Source organism: Saccopteryx leptura, chromosome 4, assembly GCF_036850995.1.
Source record: "Saccopteryx leptura isolate mSacLep1 chromosome 4, mSacLep1_pri_phased_curated, whole genome shotgun sequence".
Classification (NCBI taxonomy): Eukaryota; Metazoa; Chordata; class Mammalia; order Chiroptera; family Emballonuridae; genus Saccopteryx; species Saccopteryx leptura.
The window spans coordinates 49,305,360-49,324,342 of NC_089506.1; the positions used below are offsets into that span (position 1 = coordinate 49,305,360).

At 39.7% G+C, this 18,983-nt stretch overlaps 1 protein-coding gene across 1 annotated transcript in view; it reads right to left on the reverse strand.

Moving 5' to 3' along the window:
• Nucleotides 1-17,672: 17,672 nt before the first annotated feature.
• Nucleotides 17,673-18,983, reverse strand: part of UBAC2 (UBA domain containing 2) — a 242,298-nt gene continuing 240,987 nt past the window's right edge. The window contains exon 9 of the mRNA XM_066380618.1: nucleotides 17,673-18,886. Coding sequence (XP_066236715.1) covers nucleotides 18,779-18,886 — 108 coding nt within the window. The 3' untranslated portion in view covers nucleotides 17,673-18,778. The remainder of the gene's footprint in view (nucleotides 18,887-18,983) is intronic.

Below are 18,983 nucleotides of genomic sequence, written 5' to 3' on the forward strand. Positions count from 1 at the left end.
GGCTAGAACCTCTAGTACCACATTAAATAAGAGTGGAGAGAGTGGACAACCTTGTCTTGTTCCTGATTTAAGGGGGGAAAGCCTTCAGTTTAGTGCCATTTAATATGATGTTAGCTGATGGTTTATCATATATGGCCTTTATCATGTTGAGATATTTTCCTTCTATACCCATTTTGTTGAGAGTCTTAAACATAAAGTTGTGTTGTATTTTATCGAAAGCCTTTTCTGCATCTATTGATAAGATCATGTGGTTTTTGTTTTTTGTTTTGTTGATATGGTGTATTAGGTTAACCGTTTTACGTATGTTGAGCCATCCTTGAGATTCTGGGATGAATCCCACTTGCTCATGATGTATTATTTTTTTAATATGTTATTGTATTCGATTTGCTAGTATTTTGTTTAGTATTTTAGCATCTGTATTCATTAGAGATATTGGTCTGTAGTTTCCTTTTTTTGTGCCATCTTTGCCTGGTTTTGGTATGAGGGTTATGTTGGCCTCATAAAATGCGTTTGGAAGTATCGCTTCTTCTTCAATTTTTTGGAAGACTTTGATTAGAATAGGAACCAAGTCTTCTTTGAATGTTTGATAAAATTCGCTGGTATAGCCGTCAGGGCCTGGACTTTTATTTTTGGGGAGGTTTTTAATGGTTTTTTATATTTCTTCTCTACTTATAGGTCTGTTTACGCTTTCCGCTTCTTCTTGACTCAGTCTAGGAAGGTTGTATTGTTCTAGGAATTTATCCATTTCTTCTAGGTTGTTGAATTTAGTGGCATAAAGTTTTTCATAGTATTCTATAATAATTCTTTGTATATCTATGGTGTCCGTGGTGATTTCTCCTCTTTCGTTTTGGATTTTTGTTTATATGAGTTCTTTCTCTTTTTTCCTTGGTAAGTCTTGCCAAGGGTTTGTCAATTTTGTTGATCTTTTCAAAGAACCAGCTCTTTGTTCTATTAATTTTTTCTATAGTTTTTCTGTTCTCTATTTCATTTATTTCTGCTCTTATTTTCTTTTTTTTCCTTTTTTTGTATTTTTCTGGAGCTGGAAACGGGGAGAGACAGTCAGACAGACTCCCGCATGCGCCTGACCGGGATCCACCTGGCATGCCCACCAGGGGCCACGCTCTGCCCACCAGGGGGCGATGCTCTGCCCCTCCGGGGCGTCGCTCTGTCGCGACCAGAGCCACTCTAGCACCTGGGGCAGAGGCCAAGGAGCTATCCCCAGCGCCCGGGCCATCTTTGCTCCAATGGAGCCTCGTCTGCGGGAGGGGAAAAGAGAGACAGAGAGGAAGGAGGGGGGGTGGAGAAGCAAATGGGCGCTTCTCTATGTGCCCTGGCCGGGAATCAAACCCGGGTCCCCCGCACGCCAGGCCGACGCTCTACCGCTGAGCCAACCGGCTAGGGCCTTTTTCCTCTTTTTTGCAGTTGAATTCTAGTTTCAAGGCTTTATGATCAGAAAATATGCTTGGTACAACTCCGATTTTTCTGAATTTGCTGATGTTGTTTTTGTGGCCCAACATATGGTCAATTTTTGAGAATGATCCATGTACACTGGAGAAAAATGTATACTCAGTCACTTTGGGATGAAATGTCCTGTAGATGTCTATCATATCCAGGTGCTCTAGTGTTTTGTTTAAGTCCACTATATCTTTGTTGATTCTCTGTTTGGATGACCGATCTAGAGTTGTCAGCGGTGTATTGAGGTCTCCAAGTATGATTGTATTTTTGTCAGTTTTTGTTTTAAGGTCAATAAGTAGCTGTCTTATATATTTTGGTGCTCCTTGGTTTGGTACATATATATTAAGAATTGTTATATCTTCTTGATTCAGTGTCCCCTTAGCCATTATGAAATGGCCATTTTTGTCTCTGAGTACTTTTGCTGTCTTGTAGTCAGCATTATCAGATATGAGTATTGCTACGCCTGCTTTTTTTGGATGTTATTTGCTTGGAGTACTGTTTTCCAGCCTTTCACTTTGAATTTGTTTTTATCTTTGTTACTTAGATGAGTTTCCTGTAGGCAGCATACAGTTGGATTTTCTTTTTTAATCCATTCTGCTACTCTGTGCCTTTTTATTGGTGAGTTTAATCCGTTTACATTTAGTGTAATTATTGACACTTGTGAGTTCCCTATTGCCATTTTATAGATTGCTTTCTGTTAGTTTCGTGTCTTGTTTGATCCTTCTCTTTCATTTTTCTATCTTTTGTTTTTATTTGGTTGTATTCCATACAACTTTCCTCTGTTGCTATCTTTTTAAATTATGTGCTTCTGTAGTGGTTTTTTCAATGGTGGTTACCTTTAAGTCAGGGGTCCCCAAACTATGGCCAGCAGGCCACATGCGGCCCCCTGAGGCCGTTTATTCGGCCCCCGCTGCACTTCCGGAAGGGGCACCTCTTTCATTGGTGGTCAATGAAAGGAGCACATTGACCATCTCATTAGCCAAAAGCAGGCCCATAATTCCCATTGAAATACTGGTCAGTTTCTTGATTTAAATTTACTTGTTTTTTATTTTAAATATTGTATTTGTTCCCATTTTGTTTTTTTACTTTAAAATAAGATATGTGCAGTGTGCATAGGGATTTGTTCATAGTTTTTTTTTATAGTCCGGCCCTCCAACGGTCTGAGGGACAGTGATCTGGCCCCCTGTGTATAAAGTTTGGGGACCCCAGCTTTAAGTAATGAAAAGGGTTCCTACCCTGTTCATTGCAGTGCACTATTTTGTGAGTACTTTTGCACTCCATTGTCCTTTGCTACTGTTAATCTCCATCCTCCCCCCCCCCCCTTTCTTTTTGTTGTTTCACAGTTTAAATTTGGTTTTATTGTGTTCTTCTTGGAGCTTTTACTTGTGGCTTTGTTTTTTTTTTTTTTGTTCTTTGCATCTGATTGGAGAACCCCCTTTAGTAATTCCTGGAGTGGAGGTTTTCTGATGATAAATTCCCTCATCTTTTCTGTATCTGTGAATGTTTTTATTTCTCCTTCATATTTGAAGGATAGCTTTGATGGGTATAGTATTCGTGGCTGGAAGTTCCTCTCTTTCAGGACTTTAAATATTGGGGTCCACTCTCTTCTAGCTTGTAGAGTTTCTGCTGAGAAATCTGATGATAATCTAATGGGCCTTCCTTTATATGTTGTATTCTTCTTTTCCCTGGCTGCCTTGAGAATTTTTTCTTTGTTGTTGGTTTGTGCCAATTTCATTATGATGTGCCTTGGAGTAGGTTTGTTGGGGTTAAGAAAACTCAGAGTTCTGTTTGCTTCTTGAATTTGAGGCTTTAGTTCTTTCCACAGGCTTGGGAAGTTCTCATCTATTATTTGTTTGAGTATGTTCTCCATTCCATTTTCTCTCTCTTCTCCCTCTGATATACCTATTATTCTTATGTTATTCTTTTTGATGGAGTCAGATAATTCCTGTAGGGCTATCTCATTTTTTAAAATTTTTGAGTCTCTTTCTTCTTCTCTCTGTTGTGCCTCAAGTTGCTTGTCTTCTATTTCACTAATCCTCTCTTCTATCTGGCCTGTTCTATTAGCTAAGCTTGTTACCTTGTTTTTCAGCTCGTGAATAGAGTTTTTCATCTCTCTTTGATTTGTTTTTATAGTTTCAATTTCCTTGGAGATATATTCTTTGTGTTCATTGAGTTGTTTTCTGAGCTCCCTAAATTGCCTTTCTGTGTTTTCTTGTATATCTCGGAGGATTTTTAGGATTTCTATCTTGAATTCTCTGTCATTTAGCTCCAAGGGTTCCAATATATTAAATTTTTTCTCCATAGATTTTTCCTCATCTAGCTGTGTTACCTCTCTTTCTTTTGTATCCATGATATTCAATTTTCTCTTCCTTAATGGCATCTGAGGGTGGTTTTGTTGATAGTATTAATGAGATTTAATAAAGAATAAAAAGTTAAAAAAATAAAAAATCGAAGAGTTGTTTTTTTAAAAACAATAATAATGAAATAAAGAAAAATAAAATAAAATAAAAATTAAAAAAAAGGAAATTATTCTCCCCCTCCTTTTTTCCTCTCCTCTCCTCTCATCTCTTTCTTTAAACTAAATAGAACAAACAATGCCTGTAATGGAGGGCCTGAATTTGGGAGAAGTAATAAAGGGGGAAAAAGAGGGGGGGGGTGTGGACCCACAAAAAGCAAATAAGGAAAAAATTTGGGTAAAAAATAAAATGATTTGCTTTTAGGTGTTGGTTGACTAAGAGTTATGATGAGAGGAATAAGAGGGAAACAGGAAAATGGGGGGACAAATTAAAAAATTACTATTGTATTTAGTGGAACAAAAACTAGATAAAATGGAGAGCCAGGGATGGGAGCACTGCTAGTGAGTTAAAAAGGTGAAGTAAAAAACCCCCAAAATGCCACAAACATAAGTTTGAGTCCCAGATAAGATAATTTGTTTGTTATTGAGGTTTGAATGAGAGGAAATGTAAAGGAGAAAGGAAGAAACTAATATAGAGGGAGAAAAGAAAGAGAGAGAGAGAGAGAAAAAAAAGAGGGAAACACTAAAAGAAGAAAAAAGAAAAAAGAGGAGAGAGAGAGAGAGAGAGAGTTAAGGGTTTTGGAGTGCAACCTCATAGAGAGAAAGAAGAGTAAAGAAAAGATAATGGGAGATGTAACACTTATGGGTAGTGTAGTTCAAGGAGAGGAGAGAGCAAGACCAGCAGAGAGTTAAATGACCAAATTGGAGGAGGAAAAAAAAATGAAGAATGAAGATAAGAGAAACAAACGAACAAATATAATAAAATGGGATAGGTTATAAAGTCTGCAGATTATTCTTGATTTTGAGAGGTTATCTTTTTGCTTTTTCTTTTCTCTCTGTCTTCCTGGTCAGTGACTCTGTACCCCGGGTTCTGCCCCTTTGGCACGCTCAGGTAGAGGTTTGCAGTTGATAAGTCTCTATGGCGATGTTGTGTATTGTGCTTCAGTCTCATTGGCAGTCGAGGCTCATTAGCATTTATAGGCTCCGACAGTGAGAGAGTCCGTGTTCCTGGAGCCTTTCTCCTAGTCTTTCCTTCCTCAATTAGTAGCCTGTTAATGCAGCTATGGGATTGCTGCTGCCTCTGCCTGCATAGTAAGAGGCTCAAAGAGCTGGCAACTCCCCACTCTATTCCCACTCAGCACAGGACTCTGGGTAAGGCTCAGTCAGTCAGAGCTGCTAGCATAATCAGGCGGGGCTTCCACCCACTCAAAGACCTCTGGCTCTGCCATTCTTTCCGGTAACACAGGCGGGCGCCCACTCCTGGGGTGCTTGGAGTAAACTCTCACTTACTATCTGTGCACAGACCAGGATATCAGGCTGGAAGTCTCACACTCTGAGTGAAATCCCCACCCACACGGAAAAGTTCCAGCATTGGAATTGGCTCTCGCTCCCTTCCCGTGCGCGGCACCCTCAGGGCGCTGGGGCAGCCTGGAGATTCCGCTTTTGGCCCACACAAAGGCTCCTGACTCTGCCCCTCTGTGGGATAACATGGGCACGCACTGCCGAGGCACTCGGAGGAATCTCTCGCTCACTATCTGCGCACGCAGACCAGAAAATCAGGCAGGAAGTCTCACACTCTGAGTGAAACCCCCGCCCACATGGAAAAGTTCCAGCGTTGGAATTGGCTCTCCCTACCTCCCCGTGCGCAGCTTTTTCAGGGCGCTGGGGCGGCCCAAGCTTCCGCTTTTGGCCCACACAAAGGCCCCTGACTCTGCCCCTCTGTGGGATAACACGGGTGCCCACTCCTGAGGTGCTGGGAGGAATCTCTTGCCCACTCTCTGTGCATGCTGACCAGGATATCAGGCTGTCCGCCTCACCCTCTGAGTGAAACCCCTCCCGCACGGAAAAGTTCCAGCGTTGGAATTGGCTCTCACTCCCTCCCCATGCACGGCTCTTTCAGGACGCTGGGGCGGCCCGGAGATTCCACTTTTGGACCACTCAAAGGCCCCTGACTCTGCCTCTCTGTGGGGTAACACGAGCACCCACTGCTTAGGCACTCGGAGGAATCCCTCACCCACTATTTGCACATGCCGACCAGGAGATCGGGGAAAATGGCTGCCCCACTTGTCTTTCTTTGTCTGGGTTTGGCACGAGTGTTAGCTTGTATTGACTGGGTTGCCACAGGCACAGTTTTTCCTCGGCTTGGATCTCCGTGCCACAGCCTGTTTCAGCCGTTTGTGCCGCGGCCTGGATCTATTCACCCCCTTTGCCTGCATCAGTTTCTATATTCTCAGTTCCCAGTGAAAGCAGCCCTATTTAGGTTAGTGAGGAAGGCGGAGCATTTCTTACTCCCTACTTCCTTTGGGGTTTGATTATATATTTAGCCAATTTTTCACTCGACCATACCTTTGGGTGTATTGCAAAACATCTGAAGGCTCCAAGGATAGGTTTTTCTGTTTCTGGTTGAAGATCTTATTGAGTTTTGGGGGAGATTTATCGGTATCGCTTCCTACCGTGCCATTACTCTGACATCATCTCTCCAAGTCTTGTTTTGGAGGGTTTTTTTTTTTTTTGGTAATAAATGAGTACTGGATTTTATCAAATGCTTTTCTGTATCTATTATGATCATATGGTTTAATCCTTTGTGTTTATGTGGTGTATGTTTATTAACTAGAGGATATTGTACCAACCTTACATCCCCAGAATAAATCCCACTTGATCATAGTGTATGATCTTTTTAATGTATTGCTGGGTCCTGTTTGCTAATTTTTTTTTTTTAGTATCTTTTTTTTATCTTATTTTTATTAATTTTAATGCAGTGACATTGATAAATAAGGGTACATATGTTCCGAGAAAACATCTCCAGATTATTTTGACATTTGATTATGCTGCGTAACCCTCACCCAAAGTCAAATTATCTCTATCACCTTCTATCTGGTTTTCTTTGTGCCACTCCCCTCCCCACCACTCCCTCTCTCTACTTCCTCAACCCCTCCCCATCCCCATCTCCCCACCCCCATTACTATCACATTCTTGTCTATGTCTCTGAGTCTCATTTTTATGTCCCATCTATGTATGGGTTCATATAGTTCTTAGTTTTTTCTGGTTTACTTATATCACTCCGTAGAATGTTATCAAGGTCCATCCATGTTATTGTAAATGATCCGATGTCATCATTTCTTATGGCTGAGTAGTATTCCATAGTATATATGTACCAAAGCTTTTTTATCCACTCGTCCTCTGACGGACACTTGGGCTGTTTCCAGATCTTCGCTATTGTGAACAATGCTGCCATAAACATAGGGTTGCATTTCTCTTCTCTTTCTGGAACAGTTCTATGGTGTTCTTGGGGTATAGACCTAAAAGTGGGATAGCTAGATCAAAAGGCAGTTTGATTTTTAATTTTTTGAGGAATCTCCATACTGTTTTCCACAGAGGCTGCACCAGTCTGCATTCCCACCAGCAGGGCAGGAGGGTTCCCTTTTCTTCACCTCCTCGCCAGCACTTATTCTGTGTTGTTTTGTTGATGAGTGCTATTCTGACTGGTGTGAGGTGATATCTCATTGTGGTTTGTTTTTTTCTTTGTTTCTTGTTTGTTTTTTTTTGTATTTTTCTGAAGCTGGAAATGGGGAGAGACAGTCAGACAGACTCCCGCATGCGCCCAACTGGGATCCACCCAGCACGCCCACCAGGGGGCAACGCTCTGCCCACCAGGGGGCGATGCTCTGCCCCTCCGGGGCGTCGCTCTGTCGCGACCAGAGCCACTTCAGCGCCTGGGGCAGAGGCCAAGTGTTCCCTGGCCGGGAATCGAACCCGGGACTTCTGCATGCCAGGCCGACGCTCTACCATCATTGTGGTTTTAATTTGCATTTCTCTAATGATTAGTAATGTTGAGCATTTTTTCATATGCCTATTGGCCATCTGTATGTCCTCTTTGGAGAAGTGTCTATTCATTTCTTTTTCCCATTTTTTGATTGGATTTTTTGTCTTTCTGGTGTTGAGATTTACAAGTTCTTTATAAATTTTGGATATTAACCCCTTATCAGCTGTACTGTCAAATATAATCTCCCATTGTGTAGTTTGTCTTTTTATTCTGTTCTTGTTGTCTTTGGCTGTGCAAAAGCTTTTTAGTTTGATATAGTCCTATTTGTTTATGCTGTCTTTTATTTCACTAGCTTGTGGAGATACATCAGCAAATATATCGCTGCGAAAGATGTCGAAGAGCTTACTGCCTATGTTTTCTTCTATGATGCTTATGGTTTCACGGCTTACATTTATGTCTTTTATCCATTTTGAGTTTATTTTTGTGAATGATGTAAGTTGGTGGTCTAGTTTTATTTTTTTGCAGGTAGCTGTCCAATTTTCCCAACATCATTTATTAAAGAGGCTGTCTTTACTTCATTGTATGCCCTTACCTCCTTTGTCAAATATCAGTTGTCCATAGAGCTGTGGGTTTATTTCTGGGTTCTCCGTTCTGTTCCATTGATCTATGTGCCTGTTCTTATGCCAGTACCAGGCTGTTTTGAGTACAATGGCCTTGTAGTATAGTTTGAAATGAGGAAGTGTGATACCTCCCCCTTTATTCTTCTTTTTTAAGGTTGCTGAAGCTATTCGTGTTCTCTTTTGGTTCCATATACATTTTTGGAATATGTAATCTATATCTTTAAAGTATGTCATTGATATTTTAATTGGTATTGCATTGAATTTATAGATTGCTTTGGGTAATATAGACATTTTAATGATGTTTATTCTTCCTAACCATGAGCATGGTATATGCTTCCACTTGTTTGTATCTTCCTTGATTTCTTTTATCAATGTTTTATAATTTTCCAAGTACAAGTCTTTAGTCTCCTTGGTTAAATGTACTCCTAGGTACTTTATTTTTTTTTGGTTGTAATAGTGAAAGGGATTGTTTTCTTAATTTTTCTTTCTGACTGTTTATTGTTGGTGTATAAAAATGCCTCTGATTTCTGAGTATTAATTTTATATCCTGCCACTTTGCTGAATTCATTTATCAGGTCCAGTAGTTTTTTGGCTGAGACTTTAGGGTTTTCTATATACAATATCATATCATCTGCAAATAATGATAGCTTTACTTCTTCTTTTCCAACTTGAATGCCTTTTATTTCTTCTTGTCTGATTGCTGTGGCTAGGACTTCCAGGACTATGTTGAATAAGAGTGGTGAAAAGGGGCACCCCTGCCTTGTTCCTCATCTTAAGGGATTGCTTTTAATTTTTTCCCATTGAGTATGATGTTGGCTGTGGGTTTGTCATAGATGGCTTTTATCATGTTGGGGTATATTCCCTGTATTCCCACTCTGTTGAGAGTTTTGATCATGAATGGCTGCTGGATTTTATCAAATGCTTTTTCTGCATCTATTGAAATTATCATGTGGTTTTTCTCTTTCCTTTTGTTTATGTGATGAATCACATTGATTGATTTGCAAATATTGTACCAGCCTTGCCTCACCAGAATAAATCCCTCTTGATCATGGTGTATGATTTTTTCCATATATTGTTGAATCCGGTTTGTTAATATTTTGATGAGAATTTTAGCATCTAAATTCATCAGGGATATTGGCCTGTAGTTTTCTTTCTTTGTGTTGTCTTTGCCTGGTTTTGGAATCAGAATTATGCTCACTTCATAAAAGGAGCTTGGAAGTCTTCCTTCCTCTTGAATTTTTAAAAATAGCTTGAGAAGGATAGGAGTTAGTTCTTTGAATATTTGGTAGAATTCAGTTGTGAAGCCATCTGGCCCAGGACTTTTCTTTGTTGGGAGTTTTTTGATAACTGTTTTGATCTCATTTGGTGTAATCGGTCTGTTTAGGTTTTCTGATTCTTCCAGATTGATTTTTGGAAGATTGTATGTTTCAAGAAATTTGTCCATTTCATCTAGGTTGTCTAGTTTTTTGGCATACAGTTCTTCATGGTATTTTCTTACAATATTTTGTATTTCTGCTGTGTCAGTTGTTATTTCTCCACTCTCATTTCTAATTTTATTTATTTGAGTCCTTTCTCTTTTTTTCTTGGTGAGTCTAGTTAAAGGTTCATCGATCTTGTTTACCTTTTCAAAGAACCAGCTCCTAGTTTCATTGATCCTCTGTATTGTTTCTTTAGCCTCTATGTCATTTATTTCTGCTCTGATCTTTATTATTTCCTTCCTTCTACTACATTTGGGCTTTACTTGCTGTTCTTTATCTAGTTCTTTTTGACGCAGGATTAAGTTCTTTATTTGAGCTTTTTCTAGTTTCTTAAAGTGTGCCTGTAGTGCTATGAACTTCCCTCTCAGGACTGCTTTTGCTGTGTCCCATAAATTTTGAGTTGTTGTATGCTCATTATCATTCGTTTCTAGGAATTTTTTTTATTTCTTCTTTGATCTTATTCTTAATCCATTCGTTATTTAACAACCTGCTATTTAGTTTCCATGTGTTTGAGAATTTTTGAGCTTTTCTGCTGTGATTCATTTCTAGTTTCATGCCGTTGTGATCGGAGAAAGTGCTTGATATGATTTCAATCTTCTTAAATTTGTTGAGACCATTTTTGTGCCCTAACATATGGTCTATCCTAGAGAATGTACCATGAGCACTTGAAAAGAATGTATATTCTGCTGCTTTAGGGTGAAAGGTTCTGAAGATATCTATTAAATCCAGTTGATCTAGTGTGTCCTTTAAGTTTGCTGTTTCTTTGTTAATTTTCTTTCTTGAGGATCTACCTAGTAATGTTAGTGGGGTATTAAAATCCCCTACTATTATAGTATTGCTGTTGATCTCATCCTTTAAATCCATCAAAGTCTGCTTTATATATTTAGGTGCTCCTATATTAGGTGCATAGATATTTATAATAGTTATATCTTCCTGTTGGATTGCTCCCTTTATTATTATGTAGTGGCTTTCTTTATCTCTTACTATATTCTTTGTTTTAAAGTCCATTTTGTCTGATATGTGTATTGCTACCCCAGCTTTTTTTTCATTTCCATTTGCATAAAATGTTTTTTTTTCCATTCTCTTACCTTCAGTCTATGTGCATCTTTTGTTTTATGGTGTGTCTCTTGTAGACAGCATATGTATGGGTCCTGTTTTCTTATCCATGCAGCTACCCTATGTCTTTTGATTGGATCATTTAATTCATTTACATTTAAGGTTATTATTGATATGTAGTTGTTTGTTTCCATTTTATTCTTTAAAGCTGTATTCCTCTTTTGCTATATTCTTTTCCCACTTTGATCTGTTTAAACCATGCCCCTTAACATTTCCTGTAGCATTGATTTGGTTGTAATGAATTCCTTGAGTTTTTTTTTTGTCTGAAAAGCTTTTTATTTCTCCTTCAATTTTAAATGATAGCCTTGCTGGATAAAGTAGTCTTGGTTGTAGGTTTCTTGTTTTGCATTACTTTGAATATTTCTTGCCATTCCCTTCTGGCCTCAGGTGTTTCTGTTGAGAAGTCTGATGTCATCCTTATGGGGGTTACTTTGTAGGTGATAGCCTTTTTTTTCTCGCAGCTTTTAATATTTTCTCTTTATCACTTAGCTTTGGTATTTTAATTATGATGTGTCTTGGTGTAGGTTTCTTTGGTTTTCTCTTTAATGGAGTTTTCTGTGCTTCTTGAACTTGTGAGAGTTTCTCCTGCATTAATTCAGGGAAGTTTTCAGCTATGATATGATTGAACAAAGTCTCTATCCCTTGTTCTTTCTCTTCTTCTTCAGGAATCCCTATAATGCGGATGTTATTTCTCTTTATGTTGTCACAGAGCTCTCTAAGAGTTTCCTCAGACTTTTTGAGTCTCTTTTTTTTTTTTTTCTCTGCTTTTATGCCTTCATTCCAGTTGTCCTCCAACTCGCTGATTCTATCCTCAGCTCTATCCATCCTGTTTTTAATTCCTTCCATTGTGGTCTTCATTTCTGATATTGTATTTGTCATCTATGACTGATTCTTTTTTAATATTTAAATATCCTTTTTTATACTTGCTATTTATTTAGGTGTTCATAATGACCATCCATTGTTGTTCTAAGATCCCTAAGCATCCTTACAATCATTATTTTGAACTCCACATCCGGAAGTTTGGTTATTTCCATATCACTCAGTTCATTTCCTGGGTGTTTCTCTTGTGGTTTCATTTGGATTGCACTTCTCTGTCTTCTCATATCTATGTATTTGGGTGTTTTATTTGTAGAGCTGGTTGAGTCTAGGCTTGGTGTTGTCTGCCTCCAGTTTTCAATTGTGTTATTTCTAGGTCTTCTTGGGTTGGCATCAGCTATTTGTAATCCACTTTCGGATTTGGCCCGCTTTGAAGTCTTGATTTGTTTGTTTTCTTAACAGGTGATTGTCTTGTTTGCTGATCTCAGCAGGGGGTTCATTTGATATTGTATCCAGGAATGTTGTGGGTGTAACTTGAGCTCTGCCAGTTAATCTCTCTGGGGGCGGGTTGCTTTCTCAGCTTCAGTAGGGGGAGGTGTATCTCAGATCTCCATGGAGACCTGAGTTACTGCCCCTCCTCCCCACTTCTTGTTTTCAGCTGTGTCTTGTTGCGCTGATTGGAGCTGGAGAGATGTCTGGAGATCTGTGACCTGGAAGTACTTTGTACTCTCTTTTGTGGAAGGATCAGCCCCTCCCCCAGCTATGGCCGCCTCCAGCACTGAATGAGTCAGCTTTTCAGGTCGTCACCTTCATTCTTCTCCCCCTCACTGTCTGTCTCTCTCTCTCCCCTTTCTTTTTGGAAGAGAAGCTTGCCCTTTCAACACCCATTGTTCCCTGGTCGCCAGGCAAGTGGCTGTGAGCAGTATTTACTGCTCTTTTCCTTAGAGTGAGATCCCTTCTGGGCTCTCAGCCTCACCCTCCCTCTGTTCCTGTAAGCAGGGGAGATTCAGACGCTCCCTACCAGGTTTGTTGTGGCTTCTTTGCTCCTTGGTTTTTGAGAGCTGTTCTTGTAGTCCAGATTTGGTATTTCATGCTGATTGTTCATAAATTAGTTTATAATCCAGTTCAGTGGTGTGAGCTGGGAGTCTGTGCGTCTGCCTACTCTGCTGCCATCTTCAAGTCTCTGGTTTGCTAATATTTTGTTGAGGATTTTAGCATCTATGTTCATCAGGGATATTGGCTTGTAATTTTCTTTGTAGTGTCTTCATCTGGTTTTGAAATTAGGATAATGCTGGCCTCATAAAATAGCTTGAGAGTCTTTCATCTTCTTAAATTTTTTGTAATAATCTGAGAACAATTGGTGTTAGTTCTTCTTTGAATGTTTGGTAAAATTCACCTGTGAAGCCATCTGGATCAATTTTTTTGTTTTGTTTTGTTTTGTGATTGAGAGAGAGAGAGAGAGAGAGAGAGACAGAGGGGGAGAAAGACAGATAGGAAGGGAGAAAGATGAGAAGCATCAACTCATAGTTACATCACTTTAGTTGTTCATCAATTGCTTCTCATACATGCCTTGATGGGGGGGGGCTCAAGCCAAGTCAGTGAGCCCTTGTTCAAGCCAGTGACTCTGGGCTCAAGCCAGCAAGCCCTCGCTCAAGCTGGCAAGGTTGCTGAAGCCAGATGAGCCCACGTTCAAGCTGGTAACCTTGGGGTTTCAAGCCTGGGACCTCAGTGTCCCAGGTCAATGCTCTATCCACTGTGCCACCACCAGTCAGGCTGTTGGGAGTCTTTTTAAAAAAAAATATTTTTTTTATTTGAAGTTTTTGATTATTGCTTCAAATTCGCTAGCTGTAAGCTGTCTATCTGGATTCTCTATCTTCCTCAATCAGTTTCAGAAGATTGTGTTACTAGGAATTTATCCATTTTGTCCAGACTGTTCAATTTTTTGGCATTTAGTTCTTTGTAATATTTTCTTACAACCCTTTGTATTTCTTTGGTGTCAGCTTTTAATTCTATTTCATTTATGTTTTTATTTATTTGGGTCATCTCTCTCATTTTTCTTGATGAATCTGTTTAAAGGTTTGTCAATCTTGTTTATCTTTTCCAAGGACCAGCTCTTGATCTCTTGTCATTTTTTAAACTCTATTTCTGCTGTGACCTTTATTATTTCTTTACTCACTTTGGACTTGGTTTGTTGTTCTTTTTCAAGTTCTTTTAAGTGTAAAGTTAGATTGTTTGAGATTTTTCTTATTTCTTGAGATAGGCATGTAATGCTATGAATTTCCCTCTTAGAAATGCTTTCACTGTGTTCTATAGATTCTGAGTTGTGTTCTCATATTAATTTGTTTCAAGGTATCTTTTGATTTCTTCTTTGATCTCATTTTAACCCATTCATTGTTTAGTAACATGTTATTTTGCTTCCATGTCTTTCAGTGTTTTTCAGTTTTCTTTTGATTTTTAATTTCATACCATTATGGTCAGAGAAGATGCTGAATATGATTTCAGTCTTCTTAAATTTATTGAGACTTGTTTTGTGTTCTAAGATGTGATCTATCCTAGAAAATGTACCCTGTGCACTTGAATGTATATTCTGCTGCTTTGGGTAAAATGCTCTGAAGATATCAAATAAATCCATCTGATCTAGTGTGTCATTTAAGGCTACCATTTTCTTGTTGATTTTCTGTCTGGAAGATCTATCCATTGACGTCAATTGGGTATGAAAATCCCCTACTATGACTGTATTACTGTCGATCTCTCTCTCTCTTTATGTCTATCAAGATTTGCTTTACATATTTAGGTCTCCTATGTTGGGTGCATAAATCTTTTTTTTTTTTCTGTCTTTTTCTGAAGCTGGAAACGGGGAGAGACAGCCAGACAGACTCCCGCATGCGCCCGACCGGGATCCACCCGGCACGCCCACCAGGGGCAACGCTCTGCCCACCAGGGGGCGATGCTCTGCCCCTCCGGGGCGTCGCTCTGCCGCGACCAGAGCCACTCTAGTGCCTGGGGCAGAGGCCAAGGAGCCATCCCCAGCGCCCGGGTCATCCTTGCTCCAATGGAGCCTTGGCTGCGGGAGGGGAAGAGAGAGACAGAGAGGAAGGAGGGGGGGTGGAGGAGCAAATGGGCACTTCTCCTATGTGCCCTGGCCGGGAATCGAACCCGGGTCCCCTGCACACCAGGCTGATGCTCTACCGCTGAGCCAACCGGCCAGGGCCAGGTGCATAAATCTTTACAAGGGTTATATCCTTTTGCTGGATTGTTCCTTTTATCATTATGTAGTGTCCTTTGTTGTCTCTTACTATATAGCCTTTGTTTTAAAGGCTATTTTGTCAGATATTATGTATTGTTACATCAGCTTTTTTTTTTTTTACTTCCATTTGAATGAAATATCATTTTTCCCATCCTTTTACTTTGTGTGTATCTTTCATTTTGAGGTGGGCCTCTTATAGATAGCATATATATAGGTTTTGTTTTCTTACCCATTCTGTGTCTTTTGATTGGAGCATTTAAGCAATTTACATTTAAATTGATTAATGATAGGTATATATTTATTGCCATTTTATTCTTTTAACTATGTTCCTCTTTTTTCTTCTCCTTCTAGCAGGCCCTTTAATATTTCTTGTAATACTTATTTGGTGATAACAAACTCCTTTAGCTTTTTCTTGTTGAAGAAGCTCTTTATTCCTCCCTCAATTTTAAATGATAGCCTTGCTGTGTAAAGTAGTCTTGGTTATAGATCCTTGCTTTCCATCACTTTGAATATTTCATGCCAGTTCCTTCTGGTCTGAAATGTTTCTGTTGAGAAATCAGCTGACAGTCTTATGGGAGCTCCCTTGTACATAACTAATTGTCTTTCTCTTGCAGCTTTTAAGATTCTCTCTTTGGTCCCTGGCTGGTAGCTCAGTGGCTAGAGTGTTGCTTAGATACATCAAGGTTGTGGGTTCAATCTCTGGTCAGGGAACATACAAGAATCAACCAATGAATATACAAATAAAATAACAAATCAATATTTCTCTCTTTCTCCCTTCCTCTTTCTAAAATCAATAAATTAAAAAAAATTTTTTTTTAAAGATTCTCTCTCTTTAACCTTTGCCATTTTAACTATGGGTTTTGATGTGTGCTATTTTGGGTGTATCTTGTTTGGGACTCTGTGCTTTCTGGACTTGTGTGTCTTTCTTGTTCACCAGGTTAGAGAAGTTTTTGTTCATTATTTCTTTAGACAGGTTCCTGATCCCTTGCTCTCTCTCGTTTCCTTCTGGTACCCCTATTATACAGATATTATGTTTCATGTTGTCCCAAAGGTCCCTTAAGCTATCCCCATTTTAAAAAATATTCTTTTTGCTGTTCTGATTGGTTTTTTTCCTACCTTTTCTTCCAAATCACTGATTTATCCTCTGCTTTATTTAAGCTACTGTTTATTCCTTCTAGTATATTCTTCATTTCAGATACTGTAATTTTCATTTGAGTGGTCTTTTTCTATGGTTCTTATGTCCTTTTTTATGCTGTTGATCACCCTTATAACCATTACTTTGAACTCTATATTCGATAAATTGCTTGCTTCCCTTTCATTTAGCTTTTTCTAGCAATTTCTCCTGTCCTTTCATTTGGGGCCCATTTCTTTGTCTATCCATTTTGACTACCTTTTTGTTTCTATGTATTAGATAGTTCTGCTATGACTTCTAATTTTCATGAGGTGGCCTTATGTAGTAGGTGTCCTGTGGGTTCCAGTGGTGTAGTATCTTTGATTAGCTGAGCTGGGAGTTCCAGGAATGTCCCTTGTGTGGGTTATATGGACCCTCCTGTTGTTTAGTCTTGATTATTATTGGCCTATTTATGCATGGGATCAACCCTCAGGCTGGCTGACTGTGAGGCTCAACCCCAATCACAGAGTGTAAGTTGCTGTGCAGGTGCTGACACATGAAGCACAATTCGCCTCAGCAGGATTTGACTGCTGAGCTCTAGGCTTTAGACATGCTGCTTGTTAAGCTTACTGGATCCTGTCTGATACTGTCTGAAGCTGGCCACTGGTTGGTTCAGGACCTCTTTGGAGAGATTCTGGTGCAGGCCAATGTAAGGTGCTATCTGTGACTGGACCTTGAGAACCTGTCTGGAGCAGTCTCAATGTGGCTTCTTCTGTAAATCCTAGATTATAAGACTTCTCTTCAGCTAGTCTTCAGTTGGTTATTCAGGATGATTGTTTTATAATTTATCTGTAATTCCAGTTTGGTCCTGGGAGGATCTGAGTGTAGCTTCCACCTACTCTGCTGCCATCTTGGATCTGATCCAGAAAACAATACTTTTTAGTTTAGGCCTCACATTGTGATTCCTACAGTGGGGCTCTTTGTTCCTTACTCTCTGGGAGAGAAGCAATAAAAAGTCTCAAGTTAGTGAGAATTTTAACACTGGTTTGGCTTTATTTTGTCAGGTGCTGTTTGAAGATGAGAAAGAACCTAGGAGAGTGTATACTGGGGTACAGTTATTCTTTCCTGAGACCTTTTGCATAGGAAGTGCAAAGGGTGGATTTAGATTTGCCTCAGGGGTCATCCATGAATACACTGTCAGCACACTCTCAGGTGGTCTTGTATGTGTACCCTTGGTCAGTGAATGCAGTTGAGGACATCCCCACTCCTGTCGACTGTCCATACAGCCTGTGCTTGGGGAATAACAGGGCTCCTAGAAAGTCATATCAACCCCATTCTAAGCAGCTGATGGCCCTGACAAACCTAAGACTGGGCCTCAGGGTCCAGTCTTATTTGCAGGACCAAAGGGGCTTCTGACACTTAAAAAAACAACACCTGAATATTCTGAAAAAAGATGAGAAGTCTGGTAATTTTTTTAGAGATGCTATATGGTAAATAGTATAGCCTAGAACAAAGTTTTATTTAGGTAAGTCTAATAAAAAATACCAAAAGTAATGTACATTAAAAACTTTATTATAAGTATCATACATGTCCAAATTTACATCAATTTGATACACTTCTGCTCATCTAGCAGATCACAATCACTGTACGATTTCCTTAAATCTTAAGAAGTCACTTTGCTTTAGATCTTTTCAGGCTCAGCCACTTCCATCCTTCCCCACCTCTCTCCGTAATGGCATTCTCTGCATTCTATTCTGCCTTACGCCCAGATCCCAGTCAACCCCTGAACCAGCCCGGTATTGCTCCAGCCTGCCCACTGTTTTTTGTTTCCTCTTTGTCCCATTTTCATCCCTAACCAGAGTGGGTAACTGGATATTCTAAGCAAAGTTAATTCCATATAAGTTTCATTGAGTAGTCCAGAACCCAGACTCAGTAATTATCATTATATTTTAATGGAAGTGGGGAGGAGTTGGGAAAAATCCCCTGGACAGGAATGGGCTGGAACGATGTGGAGTAGGATTTAGTTCTATTTCTCCCTCATCACCTAGGCCTGGCCAATGCTATGAGCAGCAGGTAGGTGCTGCTCACCTCCTCGGAAGAGTGGCCAATGAATAGCCACTGAGGTTTGAAAGCAAATTTGAGGGAAAAAAAATAGCAATGAAGTAAGTCCACAAAGGATAATTTGACATGTCCGTTCTGAATAACATTTCCCTCTCTCCTTTTATGGCATTTATAATCAGATATAATGTAGGACAACGCATTTTAACAACTACAAAAAAATATTAAAATAGCAGTAATTTCCCATCTGGAGTGCCATTCAACGGCTTGCAGATAGCTGTAATTTTAATGCATTTAAAACACATTAATAATGAGTGATAATTCTCCAAACTAAGGAAAACATCCAATAAAAAAAATAAAGATAGAAAATACATGCTAATTTAATGGCAAACTTATCTTAAGAGTATCAAAACTTATTTTTGATGCTCTAACAGTAACGTTCTTGGAATTGAGGGAGAAAACAGTGGGATCCACCCTTTGCCCAAGAGGACACGAGAATGTCAGCCAGAGTGCACAGGGTCCCGGGCTGATGTGGTAGCAGGGACAGCACTCGCTGTGGTCAGCGGCTTGGCTCGTCCCAGTGTTGTCTGTGGGGACTGTCAGTGCTGCAGCAGGAAGTTGGTTGCCACATTCAGGTCATTATTTGAAGCTCTCAGTGCTTCCAAAGCATCACCTCTGGAAAATCCCATCTCCATGAGCCGGGCAACCTGAACAGAAACAAAACCAGAAACCCGGTGAGGCTGATGACACTGCCACTGGTCCACCAGCCCCCAAATGTTCCTCATGTGAAAGACAGGCTGAAGC